At 33.7% G+C, this 17,812-nt stretch overlaps 2 protein-coding genes across 4 annotated transcripts; both read right to left on the reverse strand.

Annotated features, from left to right (window-relative positions):
• Positions 1-4,510: 4,510 nt before the first annotated feature.
• LOC124919985 (pre-mRNA-splicing factor SPF27 homolog) lies at positions 4,511-8,553 on the reverse strand. Its single transcript, XM_047460368.1, has 6 exons — positions 8,253-8,553; positions 7,056-7,231; positions 5,981-6,064; positions 5,106-5,175; positions 4,882-5,015; positions 4,511-4,802 (listed from the first exon to the last, which is right to left on the reverse strand). Exons 1-6 carry the CDS (start codon positions 8,496-8,498, stop codon positions 4,745-4,747), a joined length of 768 nt encoding a protein of 255 aa, XP_047316324.1. The 5' UTR covers positions 8,499-8,553; the 3' UTR covers positions 4,511-4,744.
• Positions 8,554-9,956: 1,403 nt separating this feature from the next.
• LOC124919671 lies at positions 9,957-17,590 on the reverse strand. 3 transcript variants are annotated; one of them, XM_047459978.1, is made up of 11 exons: positions 17,142-17,590; positions 15,997-16,448; positions 14,902-15,101; positions 14,595-14,768; positions 13,865-14,179; positions 13,486-13,644; positions 13,256-13,405; positions 12,480-12,680; positions 12,312-12,350; positions 10,448-11,442; positions 9,957-10,396 (listed from the first exon to the last, which is right to left on the reverse strand). In XM_047459978.1, exons 1-11 carry the CDS (start codon positions 17,539-17,541, stop codon positions 10,224-10,226), a joined length of 3,258 nt encoding a protein of 1,085 aa, XP_047315934.1. In that variant the 5' UTR covers positions 17,542-17,590; the 3' UTR covers positions 9,957-10,223. The 3 variants fall into 3 exon arrangements, with proteins under 3 accessions (XP_047315934.1, XP_047315933.1, XP_047315932.1); XM_047459977.1 differs by having other exon boundaries at positions 9,957-11,442; positions 12,336-12,350; XM_047459976.1 differs by having other exon boundaries at positions 9,957-11,442.
• Positions 17,591-17,812: the final 222 nt, after the last annotated feature.

Here is a 17,812-nt window from a genome sequence, read left to right on the forward strand (position 1 = left end):
ATTCCCTTAATGGCGAGACAAATTTAGATGGTTCATTATTGACCACTAATCGAAAAGGTAAAAAAAATACTATTACAGGTTGGGCATCAAAGAAACTATCGTATGCGGGAAGAATCAAGCTAATTAAGAGCGTCGTCATTGGGAAAATTGAGTATTGGGCACAATAGTTGGTTGTACCGAAGAAAGTGATGAAGGAGCTGAATTCGTTAATGCAGGATTTCATTTGGGGCAGCCAAGGAAGAGGGGGTAAGAAATTGAAATGGACAGATATTTGTAAGCCAAAGGATGAGGGCAGTATTGGAATCACAAGTTGTGTTGAGTGGAATAAAGCTATCACATACAAGCACCTTTGGACCATTGAGCAGAAATGGGATTCATTATGGGTAAGATGGGTGCACTCTCGGTTTATGAAATGGAAAGCAAGAATTTGGACAAGCAAAATAAAGGAAAGTATGCGTTGGTCTCTAAAGAAAGTTCTAAAGTTAAAAAACAGCATTGCATCATTATTTGATATATGACCCGTGGTATGAAAACCAACCACTTGTACTTAGAGATGAGTTCCGAGTGGTGCAAAATAGAAGAGACTACTTGGCTGCCATGGTAAGAGAGTAAGAGATGGGCAATGGGGTTCACTTCTTAGGCGGGTTCCGAAAAAGCAGCGGGTTCTTGATCACATCAACAACATTCAATTACAAAATAGAGTCGTTATTTAATGGAAATCCAGGCAAGATGGGAAGCTAATTTTCAGAAAAGTATGGAACGCTATTCGGGAAATGGGGCAGGTTGTTGAATGGGCTCCACTTGTTTGGTCTTCGAATGTCATCCCGAGGCATCAATTTATTCTTTGGTTGGCTTTTCGAGGTAGGCTTAATACACAGGATCGGATACGAGCTTACATGGATATTCTGGATGCTTGCTGCCTACTTTGCAAGGGAAATGAGGAATCTATTGGCCACTTATTGGGCAGCTGTTCATTTACCAAGCTATTGTGGATCAAGTTCATCTCGGCTATGGATTTATTGAGCTTTCCAGAAGCGTGGAAGAAATTAAAGTTGTTGCCCAAAATAAAGCTAAGAGTAATAAATTTCCAGCAAATATATTCAAATGCGATTTTGGCTCGATTATCTATCACATATGGGAGAAAGAAATGTTAGAATCTATGGGAGAGTTCATAGAAACATGGATGAAGTGTGGAAGAATGCTATGTTTGATTTTCGGGCACTCATCGACACTTGGAGGCGGGTTCCTAAAGACAAAAGGAATTGGGAGTTTTGCGAAAGATGGGGTATCAAATATTCGGAAGTCACAAAAGTTAGTATGTTTAAAACGAGATAAGTTAATTAGATTGATTTGATTAATTCATTGTAATAAGTCATAAAATTTGTAATTTTTTATTGTTTTTGTTTCTCATTTCAAACTTTGTTTTTATATTCTAGGTTGGTTAGAATGATGAAATAAACTATGTCTGTTTTTTTTCTTTTTGAGGAGTTTTTAATAAAATGACATCAAGTTGTTTTTCTAAAAATATATATATATATTAAAAATATAAATTAAAATGATTGTTGCAAAATTCTTAAAAAAAATATTAAAACTATTTTTAATAGAAAATGTTACAATAGAAGTTGATAATTTCATGTTGCAAAACTAGTTAAAATAAAAGTTGTCCTATTTTATAGGTTATATTTTGCATAGTTTTAAAATACGCGGTCCGACCGTTGGTCCAACAGGTTCAACCGCGAAATGATTGATTGGGCGGTCCAGATTTTAACTTTAATACAGTTACCTTTCGAATCGGTCAAAATCCAGTCCGACCGGACGGTTCAACCGGGAAATGAAACTGAATATTTCCGGTTCGAAAAGTTTTATTTCTCCTCCAGACATGGGCTCTAATCTACAGGTTAAGGATGTTGAATCTTCTTCTCAGGCCAGACAGATCGGCCTTGAATACGTGCGCCTTCGGTGTCTCCTTCCAGTTGATCCTTGCATTGGCAAACGAGCAGAGGTCTTGCGGACAGAGGATGCAACGTTATCGATTTGTGAATGGGAGAAAGAGAAACCTCGAAGATGTTGCTTCTTTGGCCGCTGAAAATGCTTGAAATTAGCCATTAATTAATGTATTGAATTCGTTTGATGATTGCAGGTAAGGTGTTCCTAGAAATGCTTAGGAACCCATTAGAGATAATAGGAGCGGGTAGATAGTTCTGAGTTTTTCACTATTCTCATTTATTATACTCCGCCATATAATACTATTACATGTGTCACTCTACTATATATTATTAAAGTCAAACTTAAAACTAGATGTTTCTATAAATTTCTATCATTTTCCTACTTCATTTTGTTGACATTCAATACTTCTCCGGTCTGGGAAACTCTACAAGAATTGGTTTAATCGATCGGTCTGAGGTCTGTGCTCTGTAAAATAAAATTCTTTAATGAGATAGATCGGTCCCTGACTCCCCCCCTTCTCTCACATAAGGGCGGTAAGGTTCTTATTTGAAAGAATGTACCGCTTGGAACGACTAAGAGAAAAAAAAAAGGGCAGTAAAGGCATTCGTTGCGAGATGCGTCGGATCGAAGACTTTTGGGATATGGAGCGGCTTGTCGGACGGAGCCCGAGGAGGCGTCGAACCCTTACGGTTATGCAATTGAGCCCTATTCTCTAGATTATCATTTAATTTTAAATTTGGTCAGATTTTATAAAATCCCCATAAAGGTTGCAACTCATATCAATACATAACTATGTCAATTTTGTTAGTGAACTAGCAATATGACTTCATATTTGTTGATTATTAACTTTGATAATTTCATGACGTGAGAGTCATGAATATAACCAATTATTAATTATTAAGTTTAATTAATATTTATTTAATTATTTTTCATATGCATTGATTATATATATAATTTGTGTACTAATATATTTAAAATAAAATTAAAATTAAGTCCAATCAATAGTTCAACCGGTTGGACTGAAATACGCCAAAAAAACCGAGTTGATAATCGAAACGGTTTTTCAAACAATGATATTTTGATTATATTGGGAGACAGAAATAGTGAATTGAGATTTGAATTGAATTAAGTATTTTAAATTTGGAATTGTAATTTGATATTTTAGAATTTGTTTTTGAAATCTAAAGTTAGAATATTTGGTAAAACTATTTTGTTTTACATTTTTTCATTGAAATCAGTCTAACTTCAAATTATTATAAAAACATAAGATGACATTTTGTATGACATTTATTAGAGGTGATTAGGTGTTTACTCATTTGATAAATACATTGTTAACTAAAAATGTTAATTGGAAATGTCCATTTAAAATTCTGAAATTAAAACATTTGTTGTTTAGGTTATGTTCCAAATAAAAAGCCAAACTAATATAAGTTTGACAGAAGGGGATAAGGAAAGTTTTTTTTAGGTTATATAACTTAACAGAAAGCTGAATTCATGACGTTGAAAACTATAGAATATGTACATCAAATATTCTATAAAATTATTTTCCCTTATGTTTGAAGCAAAGATTAGAATATGAAAAACATCACAGTTGAATTATGAATGTTTGGAACAAAGATTAGATTATGAATGTTTCAAAAACATATTATGTTCCAAAAAAAATTCCTTTTGTCTCAAATGTTTATAATCAAAAGGAAAATACATTTCCTAATGAACATCAAACAGTTGAATAACCCAAATATTGTAAAGGAGGCATGTCTTATTCCGGAATGGCAAAGGGTCATGAAGGATGAACTCAATGACATTGAACAAAAAATGTAGACTTTTTTTTTACTTAATAGTTTTATTAACGAGGAACCATTAATAAGATGGAACCATTGATAAATTGAAAGCGGGTTATAAATAACCAAATAGAGGGTGTTGATTATACCTAATAGTTTTATTAACGAGGATATCTATATGGTTCCTTCAGATGGTTTAGAACAGATTGAAGGAATGTTTGCTAACCGATTAAAAGCCTTTATAGGCTCAAACAAGATGATTTCACTGGGAGGCTTACTGAATATGGATTCAAACATGCTCTCAATGACAATTGCTTTTCATTTTTGAACATGATTCCAATCTGACTGTGTTACTTATATATGTTGATGACATGCTCAATTGTGAAAATAACCTACTGATAATGTGAAACAGCATATTCATAACAGTTTCTCCATTAAAGATCTTGATCAGGCAAAGCATTTTCTTGGGCTGGAAATTGGGAAAACATAAACAGAGATCTTAATGAATCAAATGCCTCCAATTCCACTAGATGGTTCTAGGGGGAGAATAAAAACAAAAGATGGTTTTTTTACATTTTTACGACAGCTAGGCATGACTAAAACAAGCCACAATATGCCTTGTTGTAGTAGAATCAGATTTGCATTGCAAGTACAATCCAGTAACAAAGTGAAGAAAAGAATCTCATATAGTTTTAGATAGCTAAAATCTTCTCAAACTACTCAAAATAGAGTAAAAATTCAGCAATAAACTCACTACACCATGCTGACATTTACAATACCCATAAGAACTCAAAAAAAGATAATCTAAATTCCAACTATCCATCAAGCAAAGAGTCCACAAAGGGGATCATTATATAAGTAAGAATTGAATAACAAAAATCTTTTCTCCAGTAGGCTAAAGATTCTCGACATTAGTTGAATCATAATTAAATTGATACTGCATCTTATAGTTACTTACTCAATCACCATATTTCACCCAAATATTCATGAATGTGAATCCTAGAAACATGTATACCTCATTCTGATGGACGTGCCAAAGAACCATTGTCAACAAAAGTCTCTAGATTCCAACCTCTGAAAGACGTGCACACATGAGCTTATATTCAGATTGTAATGATGGAAGACTAGAAAGTTATGGAAGTGGTATAATTACCTCTCTGCAGCTTCTCTCTTCATTTCCTCAACATGATTCTCAATTGTAGCACAGGCAGCTTGAATTTCTATGTTTTTCTGACATAACTCCTTCCATTGTGCTGACAGAGCATTGAGCTCATAAGAAGCATTTTGCTGCATGATTGCATGAAAGAAGATTCATTAAGAGAAAAAGGAATAACTTAGTGGAAGATCCACATACAAAATAAAATGAATTTGCATCACCTGCTGATATTTCCTTTCACGATTCACCACTTCTATCTTTTCATTTATTTCAGCAGTTTCTGCTTGCACTCTGATGAATGAGAAGCAAATAGAAAAATAAAAATCAATATAATCCACTTATATATTAGACCACTAAAGCATTCAAGAAGACTGACCCCATTTCGAAACACTTGTTGTTTTTGAATTTGGATCCGTATCAAGATATAAAAACAGAAATAAATTTATGAATATGTCCGACTAATTTTAGTTTCCAAACATTTCTACATCTGGAAACGATCCAAATACAGAAACAAGAACTGCTCCCAAATGGGTAATTCACTGTCCAAGATTTCACATTTCTCACTAGCTTCAATATCTTATAGTATGCATACAAACTAGCAAACATCCAAGAACTAACTAAAATCAGAAATACAAAAGTATAAATAATAGCACAAGTATTTAAAACAGTTTTGTTGTCGGCCCTAGACCAAAAGAAAATGAAGAACCAACCTGTACCCATTTAAGTACATTTGTTTTGTGATACCAAGGTGTCCGGGCCAGCTTACGCACACCTTGACTAATGGAAGGGTAGAACAACCTCTTTCATTACCCTCCACTTAATCTACGTGTATTGAAAGAGAATCAAACCAGAGACAGGGTGGGCCATCTAAGCTACCCTTGGTGTGTATCATGTACAATTATTACTATGTCATCAAGATAGATAATATCATTTGTGATTATAGTGTTAAGTTTGTTATCTAGGAAATTTGTGATTATTATTCAAAACACAGAAAGTTGAAGTTGGCCTTTATACCAATTGGAACAAGTGAAAATCTAAGATCCTAAATGCAACATGGAGGTAAATATTTTTTTGTAAACTGGTAGTATAAAGATACCTGGACAAAAGTACCTCCAGACGTTGGTTGTGTAACTTCCAAACATCAGAACCATATTTTGAAATCAGGTCCAGGTTCTCTAACCTGCAATATGGATCACCCTATATTAAAAAATAATTTGAGGTGTATTCAACAAGATTCAGGAGCAAAAGAAGAAACAAGTCCATTAATAATATAAATCTGAACTGGAAACAAAAGAAAAGGATACAAAGATTAAATCAAAGATTAAAAGACATACATTACAATATATAGTTCCAAAGAATGTAACAACCTAGCAAATTCACACTCGAAGGAGCTTCATATGTTCAAGCTTGTCGATTTATCAATTCAAAATTGTAGAACCAATCTTGATGGAACCTCCTCCGTTTCATTAGGGTCATAAGCGCTTTTATGATTTTTTAAATTATGAATATACAATTGGAATAAAGAGCATATTTTCCCTTGAACTTTATCAAATAATGAGCAGATTTATCTTTAAATTATTTGAAAAGAAAAATTGCCCCATGTATTTAAAAATCAAAACAGTTTATGCTGTTTAAATTGCCCTTGATATATTTTTCCTGGAAATATCAAGAGCATGACAAACAAAATTTCCTGTGGGCTAATTTGCTCCCAATTTCAATAAGTTCAGACTCTTTAAATAGTTCATGGGCAGATCCGCTCTATTTCAAAATGTTCAATTGGAAGTATGCTCTTTAATCTATGTATAATTTTTATTGTATGTTTTATTGTAATAAGATAAAATGAACTTGATAATATAGATTTTAAAGATTATACTCATGATAAATTCATTCAAAGGTATTACACTATTATGGTTAATTTCTTAAGAGGGTAAACTTGCAAGCATATTCGGCTTGTTCAAAAGCTTCAGAAAGGAGTATTGCAGAGTCCAAGCTTTTGATAAAAACCAAGGTCCAACTCTAACAAGGCCTACTTATATATAATTTTCATCAGCAGCCTACTAACAATGTTTTAGAATAGCTTGTACACAAAAATAGTATTCTTAACAATAAATAATTGCCAAGTGAAACAAAAGGCAAATAACAATTGGGAAAACCATGTAGAATATTATTACCTGATTACTTGATGTTGTAGTAAGCGTTGTGCTTTCTGAAGTGCCTGCTTCCAAGCGGTTTCGTCATTCCTCTTATTGACAGATGGTGTCTCGAGTCCATATCGTGACATGTCAAGTGGAACTGGAGGTTTTCCAGCTCTGACACGCTCATATTCTCTAGCAAGCATTGGATGGTTCTGGAATGAAAATAAATAAATCAGACACCTAGGTTTCTAATTAGTCTTATGTGCCTGTAGTATTAAAAGAAAATTAGAGTTCTCCAATAAACTAAAAAGATGAGACACTTCAACTGAAGATTAGGATTTTATAAGGTCACGAGATAAGTTCACTAGGCCATGAAACTATTAAAGACTTATTCCAAGGGTTTATTCCAGCATCATTTATTAACAAGATAATTTACAATAGTTTGACCATGTGCCAACTTTGGATTGCTCCTCTTATACCCTAAAGAATTAGCATTGTGTTCACAACAAGGTTAAAGATGTTAGATAACCTGAAACATGAAACTAAAGCATATACCATGATATTATTTATTCCCCAAATGTTATGCTTCATATTTTCAGCAACAGTTCCAATATACCTACATTTTAACACTTAAATACAGATTTTGAAAAGAAAAAACAAAAGTGTATTCTACCCCTCTGCTCCAGTGTCATATGATAAAACTTTCTTATAAAATGTTGTTAGGATTACTAATGAAGCAAACATGATACATTAAAGCTAACAAATTTGCTGAAAAGAAATGCCAGAACATAAGACCAGAAGATATCAAGACATTACAGCTCTAGAAGTGACATTGGTGTCTTCGATCTAATATTAGCTCATGGAGTTGTGATCTGTGAATATATGAATACCCTAACACCAAGCAGCCAATGGTCTCTCAGGGAGATTAAAACACAGCAATAGTGATGTCAACCAAAAATAGAAGAGACAAGGGCAGCACAAAGCACAAAATAATTCATAAGGAATCTTATGACAATGGTCTCATTGTTTGCGTTTAATCAAAATCTCCAGACGAGGCTACAAGCCTCTTAATTAACCAGTCTCCTTAAAAGAAAGATGATTTAAGCTAAATCTAACTGTTGAGTGAGTTGGTAGTCATAAACTACCAAGAACAGAAAAAGGGGTTGGAGTTAGGAACAAAGAAAGATTTTTAGCAAAGAAACCTAGAGTAGAAAACAAAGAAACCAAAGAAACCTCGAAGTTGGAGTTAGGAAGAGGAGGAAGGTCCTTGAGAAAATCAGAAGGCTTTTTGGAACTACGACGCATCTCTTCCTCAACCAACCTGTCTACTTCATCCTTCACCCTTGGATCGCCATAGTCATCGTCTATGTAAGGCAAAGCGTCCATCATTTCAGCAGCAGCCGACCAAGAAGAGCGCGGCGGCTCGATTGCTGGTGGAGCTTCGAGCATTAGAATGTCTCCATTGTTCACCTTCGACATTCTTTCTCTTGCTAGCTCGCAAGTCGGCCGTGTGGTCGTCGATCAATTCAACAAGGTCTATTAGACCTCACTGGAACGTAGTTATGATTTATTAAATAAAAGAAAATCAAAACCCACTGATTCTGCTTATGCCTCAATAAATAAATAGATGTGATTAAGGTCTATAAATTACTCCATTAATAAATCGAAAATACCTATCACAAAATTTTATTTTTTTTATTATTTATTGATATATTTTTGAGAATTAAAAGAGAATTAGTATGACTTCATACTTTGTAATTTTTTTACTAAGTTAAATCGATTATTATCACGGGTTATCTTGGTAGACAATTATAAATTTACTAATTAAAATTTATCTATTTTATTTTATTATTTTCAATCACTTAATTTATTCAATTAAAATATTAAATATTTTAAATTAAATTTATAAATTTTAAATACAAAATAAGATTATAAATTTTTAACTAATTAAATATCTAAATAATAATTTTTTTTTATTAAAATGAAATTTTTTGATTTTAAGAAGAATGAAGTGTTTGATTGATATGTTTCATTTTAGAACATTGATTTGATTACTAGGAGGAATGAATCTTATTACCTCTACCATAATGTTCATTTTTCTACGTTCTCTCATAATTATAATTAAAATAATAATAAATTTTTTAATTTATTCATTGAAATAAATTATTTAATTATTTAAATAATATTGAGAAATTATTTAAAATAAAATATAATACTTGTAACCAAACATATACTTATTCTCATTCCACACATCTATCAATCTCATTCTTATTCCAATTCCCTTATTTGAACTAAGTGTCCCCTAAATATTTTACACCAAATAAGTTAGAGTCCAATAAAATCTAATAAAATAATTAAATATTTATGCTCCATCATTTATTAATTATGTTAGTTAAATTCCAAATATCATCACAATTTTCAAAAATATTTAATCACAATGTTTAACTAAATGACAAATAAAAATTAATTTTAAATTTTCTAAAACTAAACCTATGGGGGTTATGTTGCATAACAAATATACAAGATCATGCTTCTTTTCAATATTTTATTTTAATTAGTGAACCTTATACTAATCCTACATTACTTATGATAATTATTTTGGAAGGAAATTCTTTAGAATACAAGATGAACTAGAATATTGAAGATGACCTATATTTGACTAATAGTTGGAAATGCAATAACTATTTCTTTGAAAAAAAATCAGGTAGTCTTTGGATAACACAATTAGACCCAACTAATTGTGACTACCAAAAACAAAATACTATTTAATCTACCCAAACTAATCAAGTTGTGTTTGGGTTGAATTTCTGGTATACCCATCATTAGCTCACCCATGCACATATCACAACTAGAAAGATGGCTCTTTTTGAAATAGAGGCAGCCAATATATTTTCTTCAAGAAAATTTCTGCATATCCAAATTGACCTGAAATCTTGCATAGAATAACTCGTCTCATTTCTGATATGTACTTTTGACATGGATACTTTGAGAAACAATGATCATTATACAATATATGTATGTTCTTGCATAAAAATACCTTCCAAGCTTTGCCCGACAAATATTTGGTTAAGGCGCTCACTATGCAACCCATCTCGAAAAATTGTCACCTATACTTCAACTCTATCATATATTTGTGCAACTTGCATAACCAGAAAAGAAAAGAAACAAATACCTAAAGTACTTCATATCCTTACACAAATCAACTCAATGTCTTCTTCTCCTTTTGAGATTTCTCTTATTTCTTGCAATGTCTATAAAACAACCGAGAGTCATATCATCGTCAGCTACACCTTTCATTATTGCATGATGAATTGTTGGCTTTCTTTGACCTATAAAACAAGCGAGAGTCGTATCATCTTCAACTTCACCTTCCATTCCTTCGCCAAAGCAATCATGAGTTGGTGGTTCACTACTATTTCCTTCCATTCCTTGGCCAAAGCAATCATGAGTTGGTGGTTCACTACAATGTTCGGCCACTGCCGGAGAACTTATTAATTTCCTCTTGCGTGAATAGACAATAACGTCCCCCAAATTCTCGATATTTTCCCCAGAAATTTTTGTATCGCCATTATTTACTTGATCGATGTGTTTTGTTACGGTTCGACTACAACGTCTGGTAGGAAGCTTCTCAGGCCTTGTCGAAGCTTTATTAGTCAGCTGGACACATTTGTCTTTCCTTTTCCGTTGTTTAGGAACCTTCAAAGTAATATTTTCCCCGGGAGTTTGTGTCAATGTGGTCTCTAAAGAAGTATTGTCTTCTTCTAAGACACACTTTTCCTTCCTTTGACGTGGTTTACGAGTTCTCTTAGACCCTTTATCTTCTTCGTTAGTTATAGCCAATATACTTGAAGCCTCCCCGGGAGTTTGTGTAGATGTGGTCTCAAAAGAAACACTGCCTTCTTCTAAGACACACTTTTCCTTCCTTTGACGTGGTTTACGAGTTCTCTTAGACCCTTTATCTTCTTCGTTAGTTATAGCCAATATACTTGAGGCCTCCCTGGGAGTTTGTGTAGATGTGGTCTCAAAAGAAACACTGCCTTCTTCTAAGACACATTTTTCTTTCCTTTGTCGTGGTTTACGAGTTCTCTTAGACCCTTTATCTTCTTCGTTAGATATGGACAATATGATTGAGGCTTCACCGGGAGTTTGTGTAGATGTGGTCCCAAAAGAAACATTGCCTTCTTCTAAGACACACGTTTCTTTCCTTTGTCGTGGTTTACGAGTTATCTTAGACCCTTTATCTTCTTCGTTAGTTATAGCCAATATGGTTGAGGCCTCCCCGGGAGTTTGTGTCGATGTGGTCTCTAAAGAAGCATTGTCTTCTTCTAAGACACACTTTTTCTTCCTTGGCTGTGGTTTACAAGTTCTCTTAGACCCTTTATCTTCTTTGTTAGTTATAGCCAATATACTTGAGGCCTCCCACCTGTGGAAGCAAAGACAAAACCATTACGTACCAACTTATTATTTTTTTATATGGATCCTGATTTAAGAAATTTACATATGTTATGGTTTCCTCACAATGCTATAAAAAATAACATGGTTATGATTGGAAAACAAATCTCTATATTAAATGATGCAAAAAAAACACACACTAAAATTTGTATATGATCTAGAAAAGAACTTGTATACCAAATACAGTAACACAAATTACACTATAATCTAAATCCTAATCTAGAGAAATCTTATGCCAAAAAAATCACTTTCAATTTTAACTTTGTCAATTTTTTATTAAGACCGTGATTGTAACAAAATACTAGTTTTCAAATATACTCCATGTGTAACTAACTATCAAGACAAGTTTTGCGCCAAGTCTTGAACCATGGGAAGAAGATATCATTATGGAGAAATATAACCAAGTTGGAAAATATCTGATCTTGTTATATAGGAAAATAAAGATTTTCAACAAGCTATTGTGATGAGGTAAAGTGCTTGTTTGATGTGAGTTATGTAATCTACCATTAAATCATTCAAAATATGAACCAAAATACAACATTACTCTTGCTTAAATGCTTTATAACTTAAAAATATTAAAATAATAAGAGGACATTTTAGCCATTTTACCCAAATAACCAACTTCTTACACCAAACAAGGTTATTTGGAATAACAAGTTGGTTATTCGAATAACCCGAGATCAAACAAGGCCCAAGAGGAATTAAGGGAAATCAGTTGGATCTTAGACCCAAAAGATGAATGGAGTAACACTTAACAATAAATAAAAGGTTTCTCCTTCAAAATAAATGAAGAAAAGCAACCAACATGGGCAAGTCAAGAATATAAGCTAAGGAACTTACTCAGGAAGATTGTTAACAGCATACCTATTTGATATTTTCCTACACAATATCAAATTACGATAAAGAAAATTAGGTACTATCAAATCTATGTAAATTTCTGACAAAAAAATAACTGACCAAAAGAAAGTAAAAGTATTGAAATTGAAGAAATATAAATTTAACTCGCACCTGCTTCTAATTGGCTTTTTGTTCCGAACATTTTCAGGTTGAGAAATAGATTTCATTCCTGATGGTAGAACAAAATCAGTAGGCCCAAGGGCTGGCCTTTCGGATTCACGGTCTACAAAGTTAGAAATTAGGGCTACCTTCTGTATCATTTTGGCTTCTTGGAGTAAAGGCACTTCATGCGGAAGCAATAACTTCCACCTCCTGATCATGAGCAAGAAGGACAAAAATACTATCAGCCTTGTATTGTCACAACCTCAACTGGAAAATTGCCAAAACTAAAATTGGAAGTGATTTTTTTCATTTGGTCTGCAAATTATTTTCTAAATCGAGATCCAAATTACAGTGTAATTTTTTGCTTCATTTGGTATAAAGATTTCTTTCTAGATCATATAGATTATTTTTTCAAATCAATGTGATTTTTATAACAATAACAAATGTATTTTTTTCTGAATCACATAAAAAAAATGTATACAAAAACAGCCCAAAGTTTAGCACATATGAGTCTTGATGGAAATCTTGGCCTAGAAGACATTGCCCCTGTTTGGAAACACTTGGATTCGGAACTGGAGCTGGGTTTGTACAATAAAATGTCGACAAATTTCCTTGAAAAAACTTTTGTCAACTGAATGTTGATTTATATGAGATAATATTCTGGAACATAACAGATAATATTCAGGAACATAACTTATTTATACATCATAAATTTGTTTGACGATCAACTCCCAAGTGTTTCCAAACAGGAAATAATGACAGATAGCATTGAGAAAGCTTCTTACCTACGACACAAACTATCAGTACGTCCTGGCATAGAAGCAGCAACCTTAGACCAACAGTGTCCATGCTCAGACATTGCTGCCAGCAACCTTGAATCTTCTTCTTCATTCCATTTACCCTTATTTAGAGAAGGATCCAAGGAATTGAACCATCTGCTTCCAAAGCAACAATTACCACAATTGCAATCACAGTGAAGAAAATGCTCAAGTTTTTTAGTTTGATTTAAAAATACCTTTCTCTACACTGCACTTGAGTTCTACCACCAACTAATTCGGCAATCCTTTTCCAATTTTTTGGTCCAAAAATCCTCACAGTCACGTCCAGTCGTACATCTTCAACTTCAGTCCAAATTCCTACTCTTTGCCTAGCTGGATGAAGGGTCTTCATCCATCTATACCCATCATGGGTAAAATTGTTGCAAAGTAGTAAACAAATTGTCAAACAACTGTTGCTACAGGCAACATCTAAGGAATAGAGACATAAAAAACAGGATCCTAAGGCAAAGAGAATATCAAACATATTGCTGAGAGAAAACACTTGAGAAACTAAGACCCTTGAGGAACTAGCAGAACAAAATAATGCAAATGAATTACTACACTTATTGAACTGACCTGTTAGAGCATTGTGTTCCAGTCCTCCCTTCAAGAGTGTAGGCAACAGACTGCCAGTTACTCTCACCATAAGTCTCCACAGCAGCTCGGAGTTTTTCATCTTCTTCTTCCGTCCATTCCCTCTTCATTATTGAAGCATTAAGACTTCTTTGATACCGTGTCAAGCACTGAAAAGGAGTTCGATTTGTTCCAAGAGATACAGCAATATCAATCCAGTTACAAACTCCATTTTGTTGAATAATATGTAAGAGCTTTTTGTCTTCAACTGTAGTCCAAGAATGGTTATTGATTAAAGGATCTTCACAGTTCAGCCACCTGCAAGAATTTATATGAAACATTCGTATTTTCATTAATGAATGCCATTAAAGTTTTATATAAATTTCAGAGCATCACAAATCAGTTTGATTATATTAGTTAGCAAATAGTGAATGTCGTTAAAGTTCTTAGGCCTGCGCATTACTTTATTCCATAAGAAGAGTATGGTTTCTCAAATCTTCATCAGAAACTAAAGTTCTTCCATATCCAATTTTCTGATGAGAGGAAATTTAATTTATGATTTAAGACAAGAAAAAATAAAAATAGGCAGATGAGCCAATTTAATTAAAGAAAATAACAGTCATCAAAGGATGCTTTCAGCGGTTACAATAATAAATCAGTTGTGGTCTGAAAAGTGCACAGTTATAAGAAACGCAAAAATAATTAAAACCTGTACTTAGGACCGTTAACTGACCTTGCTTCACATTCTGGCCCAGAACGACGACCTGGAAAATACATAGAAGCTAGTCGCTCCCAATTGACTTTGGGTAGAAATGACCTGATATTCTCGGGGGTAATTTCAAGATCCCTAATTGATGTGATGATACTATCAACATCATTTGAGTCTCCAACATAACTCTGTGAATCACTGTTAAGTGGATGTTGAGGATTATTATATTTCTGCCAAGTAGATATATGCCCATCGAAAATGAAGTGCAAAAAACAATGCAAAAATATAATTACAAAACATCCCTTAAACTCGTATTAGATGGTAAACATACCTTAATAGATCAACTGATTTTTTAAGCAAGAGCTCTTGAAATTGCTGTTTCACTCCTTTTGCAAGATTCTGCCTTTCTTCCTCAGACCACTTTTCTCGACTTAAAGAGGCTGGTAATGCTTCCAATACTTTCCTATATCTGCAAACTTGAGCATTCTCAATAGGGCCACAAATCAAAGGTAATGCTTTTTTCTCTCCCACCTGCCACCAAAAGTGACAGATGAAACTAAGATTTCCTTATTTTGTCAGATAAAATCATTTAATACAGCTTTATGGAGGGTAATATTATCTATAGGAAAAATACAAGCATAATAACATTCAATCTTTAGCCCATTGCTCCAATTTTTTTAGCTCTTAGGGGAGCTTTAGGAAATGATGTGTTTTTTCTTGACTATACAACCCTATCTCTGAATACAAAAAGAATTCATGGGTAACTCATAAGGTGTGATCAATGAGTTTGACATGAACATAACTGTTTTCATGATTTTTTTTATATGAGCAGTTTAGACACTTAGTTTTAAAAAGAGCCGAGGTAACACATAGTAAAATTACCTACTACCCAAGCATATTGAGTAGTAGAAAGCACATCAAGGTGCATCACTATACCTACTACCATCCTCAAACTGGGTATTTGTAGTATTATACCTACTACACATCTGTGAGTGTCAATAGCATTATTCAGTATTCTAATAGGTTCAAGAAAAAATAACAATTCTAACAGTTTGCCATGATGCTAGAAGAAATCAAACAAAGATGCATAATGCATTATGCTTAATCAAATATAAGCAGGTCAAAAGATGGATAAATTTTGTAACTACTATGGATACAAATGATATATTAACAAACAACACTATAGATTTTTACTTCTGATGTTGTGCACCTAATTAGAAACAGACATGTACTGCCTATGGGAATGATTTTATATGCAACAGTATTCATCTTTGTATTCTCATCATCTGCGCAAATTGGTTTTCTTAGAATAAAGGTATGTCAGGACAGTTAGAAAAGGAAACTGATTTGAACTTATGATGAGGCATAATTCAGCTTCAAGCCATATTGAGTAGTAGAAAGCTTATGGTGAAACTAAAACACTAACCTGATTAGGCCTTGGCTTTGGAACTGCAATCAGTTGGATACGAGCATCTTTCTTCTGTGACAAGGCTTTTCCAACTTGTTTTTTGCAGGAAACTTGAAAATCTTTCAAAATTTTAACACGTTCCGACAACTTCCTGTTATTTTCAATTTTCATTTGAATCTGAATGAGCTTGCTACGAAGAAGTTTCTGACAAGCTCTGTTCTTTCTGATAGCAACAACAAATGCATTTGCTTGCTTTGGGAACCCAGACTCACTAGCTGGAAATGTAGCAAAATCTGTTGTCTCTGATTTATGCGACACATCACATAATTCTAAACTCTGAGGCGTTTCATTGATATCTGAAGATTCTACATTACTTTCATATAAGGGCACCTCATTATGTGTTTTGTTGTTGTTATGAGCTTGGTCATGATGTCGGTCTAAATCACTTTCCGCAATGCCTTGTAAGCTGTCTACATCAAAATAAAACAAGATGTGCAAGTAAATAACATGATCCACTCAAAGGGGGTAAGAAATGAGGAAAATAAGGAACTAAGCCGGTGGTTTGAACTTAGACCTTGTTTGATCTTGGGTTATTCGAATAACCAGGTGATTATTTTCAAATAACTTCTGTTTGATGTAGGCTATGAAAAATTAGGTTATTTGAGTAAAAAGGCATTAGGGATATAAATATATAATGAATAAGCATTTTATCTTCAAACAAATCATGTGATAAGTAAATTACTGATGGGATATTAGGTTATTTGAAAATAATCCCAAATAATCCACATCAAACAACAAGGCCTTAGTGATTCTAAAATAAGTTGCTTCTTGTCCATTGTAACAATGAAGAAACTAGCCACATTTATGTACTTTCCATGTAGAACTAACTCTATGGAATAGCTTTTTTTTCCAAACCAAAAACTCACGGTTTTCTGTACTTTTGTGATCTACTGCAGTGCCATCTAATGCATAAAATAAAAATTACATATGCAGTGTGGAGTGTATGCAAATCTTGATTCACACAAGATAATGTCTAGTGTAGGGTTTAACAATTTTTAGGGCTACCCAAGCTTAACAACTAGCTTTGAGGTGCAGTCCATCGGTTAATATACTCCTGTATTACAAAGAACATATAGTAAACCTTTTTTCAAAGAAGCACTTACTCTTATCATAACACTCAAAACGCCTCTGGATTGCTCGAAGGGTCTCGAAATCGTCATCATCCTGGTCCGAAGAAGCAGGTGGAAGCATCATCAGAGGCAATCGCGAGATAGGTGTCTCCCTATTGGCGGATGCCGAGAACCGTTGTTGTATGTTGCGTAGTATTTCAAAGTCGTCCTCCTCATCCTCCTCCACCTCAGGCGTGTCCATGGGAGCGGCGGAGGCACCATCTGGTGCGTGTACATGGGCTTCGACATTAGCGGAGGAAGCAGAACCTAGGAGATTATCAGGATTTGTACCCGTTAGCATACAAGCCCTTCGTAGAGCCTCCATGTCTTCATCAAAACCATCATCGGAATCACTACCGGAGATGTCGCCGTCCTCGGCGACTTTAAAAGGCATTCCGTTGGTTTAATCGAAAGAACGAAAACGGAGATCTTCTGTAGGTATAAAGAAGTACATGGAGGTAGAGGGAATTAAGGGTTTAAAGTCAATTTATAGATTAGAAAAATCATATATTCACCCTAAACTATTGTAATTGGAATAATTTTACTATTTTATTAAATTTAAGACCAATATTACCCTCAAACTATCTTAATTAGTTTTTTTTTTGCTTTTGCAAGTTTTTAGTATACTAATTTTTTTTTAAAGGGATTAAAATTTACATTTGGTT

Source organism: Impatiens glandulifera, chromosome 1 (assembly GCF_907164915.1).
Source record: "Impatiens glandulifera chromosome 1, dImpGla2.1, whole genome shotgun sequence".
Lineage (NCBI taxonomy): Eukaryota > Viridiplantae > Streptophyta > Magnoliopsida > Ericales > Balsaminaceae > Impatiens > Impatiens glandulifera.

Excerpts from the sequence above, each read along its gene's own strand:
- LOC124919985 (XM_047460368.1), bottom strand. The coding sequence starts at position 8,498 with ATGTCGAAGGTGAACAATGGAGACATTCTAATGCTCGAAGCTCCACCA. Across the intron at positions 6,065-7,055 it reads CTACAACATCAAGTAATCAG|GTTAGAGAACCTGGACCTGA; the intron begins GTAATAATATTC and ends TCCATATTGCAG. Across the intron at positions 5,176-5,980 it reads CTGGAGGTACTTTTGTCCAG|AGTGCAAGCAGAAACTGCTG; the intron begins GTATCTTTATAC and ends CTCATTCATCAG.
- LOC124919671 (XM_047459976.1), bottom strand. The coding sequence starts at position 17,541 with ATGCCTTTTAAAGTCGCCGAGGACGGCGACATCTCCGGTAGTGATTCC. Across the intron at positions 14,180-14,594 it reads GGGCCAGAATGTGAAGCAAG|GTGGCTGAACTGTGAAGATC; the intron begins GTCAGTTAACGG and ends AAATTCTTGCAG. Across the intron at positions 13,406-13,485 it reads CAAGTGCAGTGTAGAGAAAG|ATGGTTCAATTCCTTGGATC; the intron begins GTATTTTTAAAT and ends CTTTGGAAGCAG.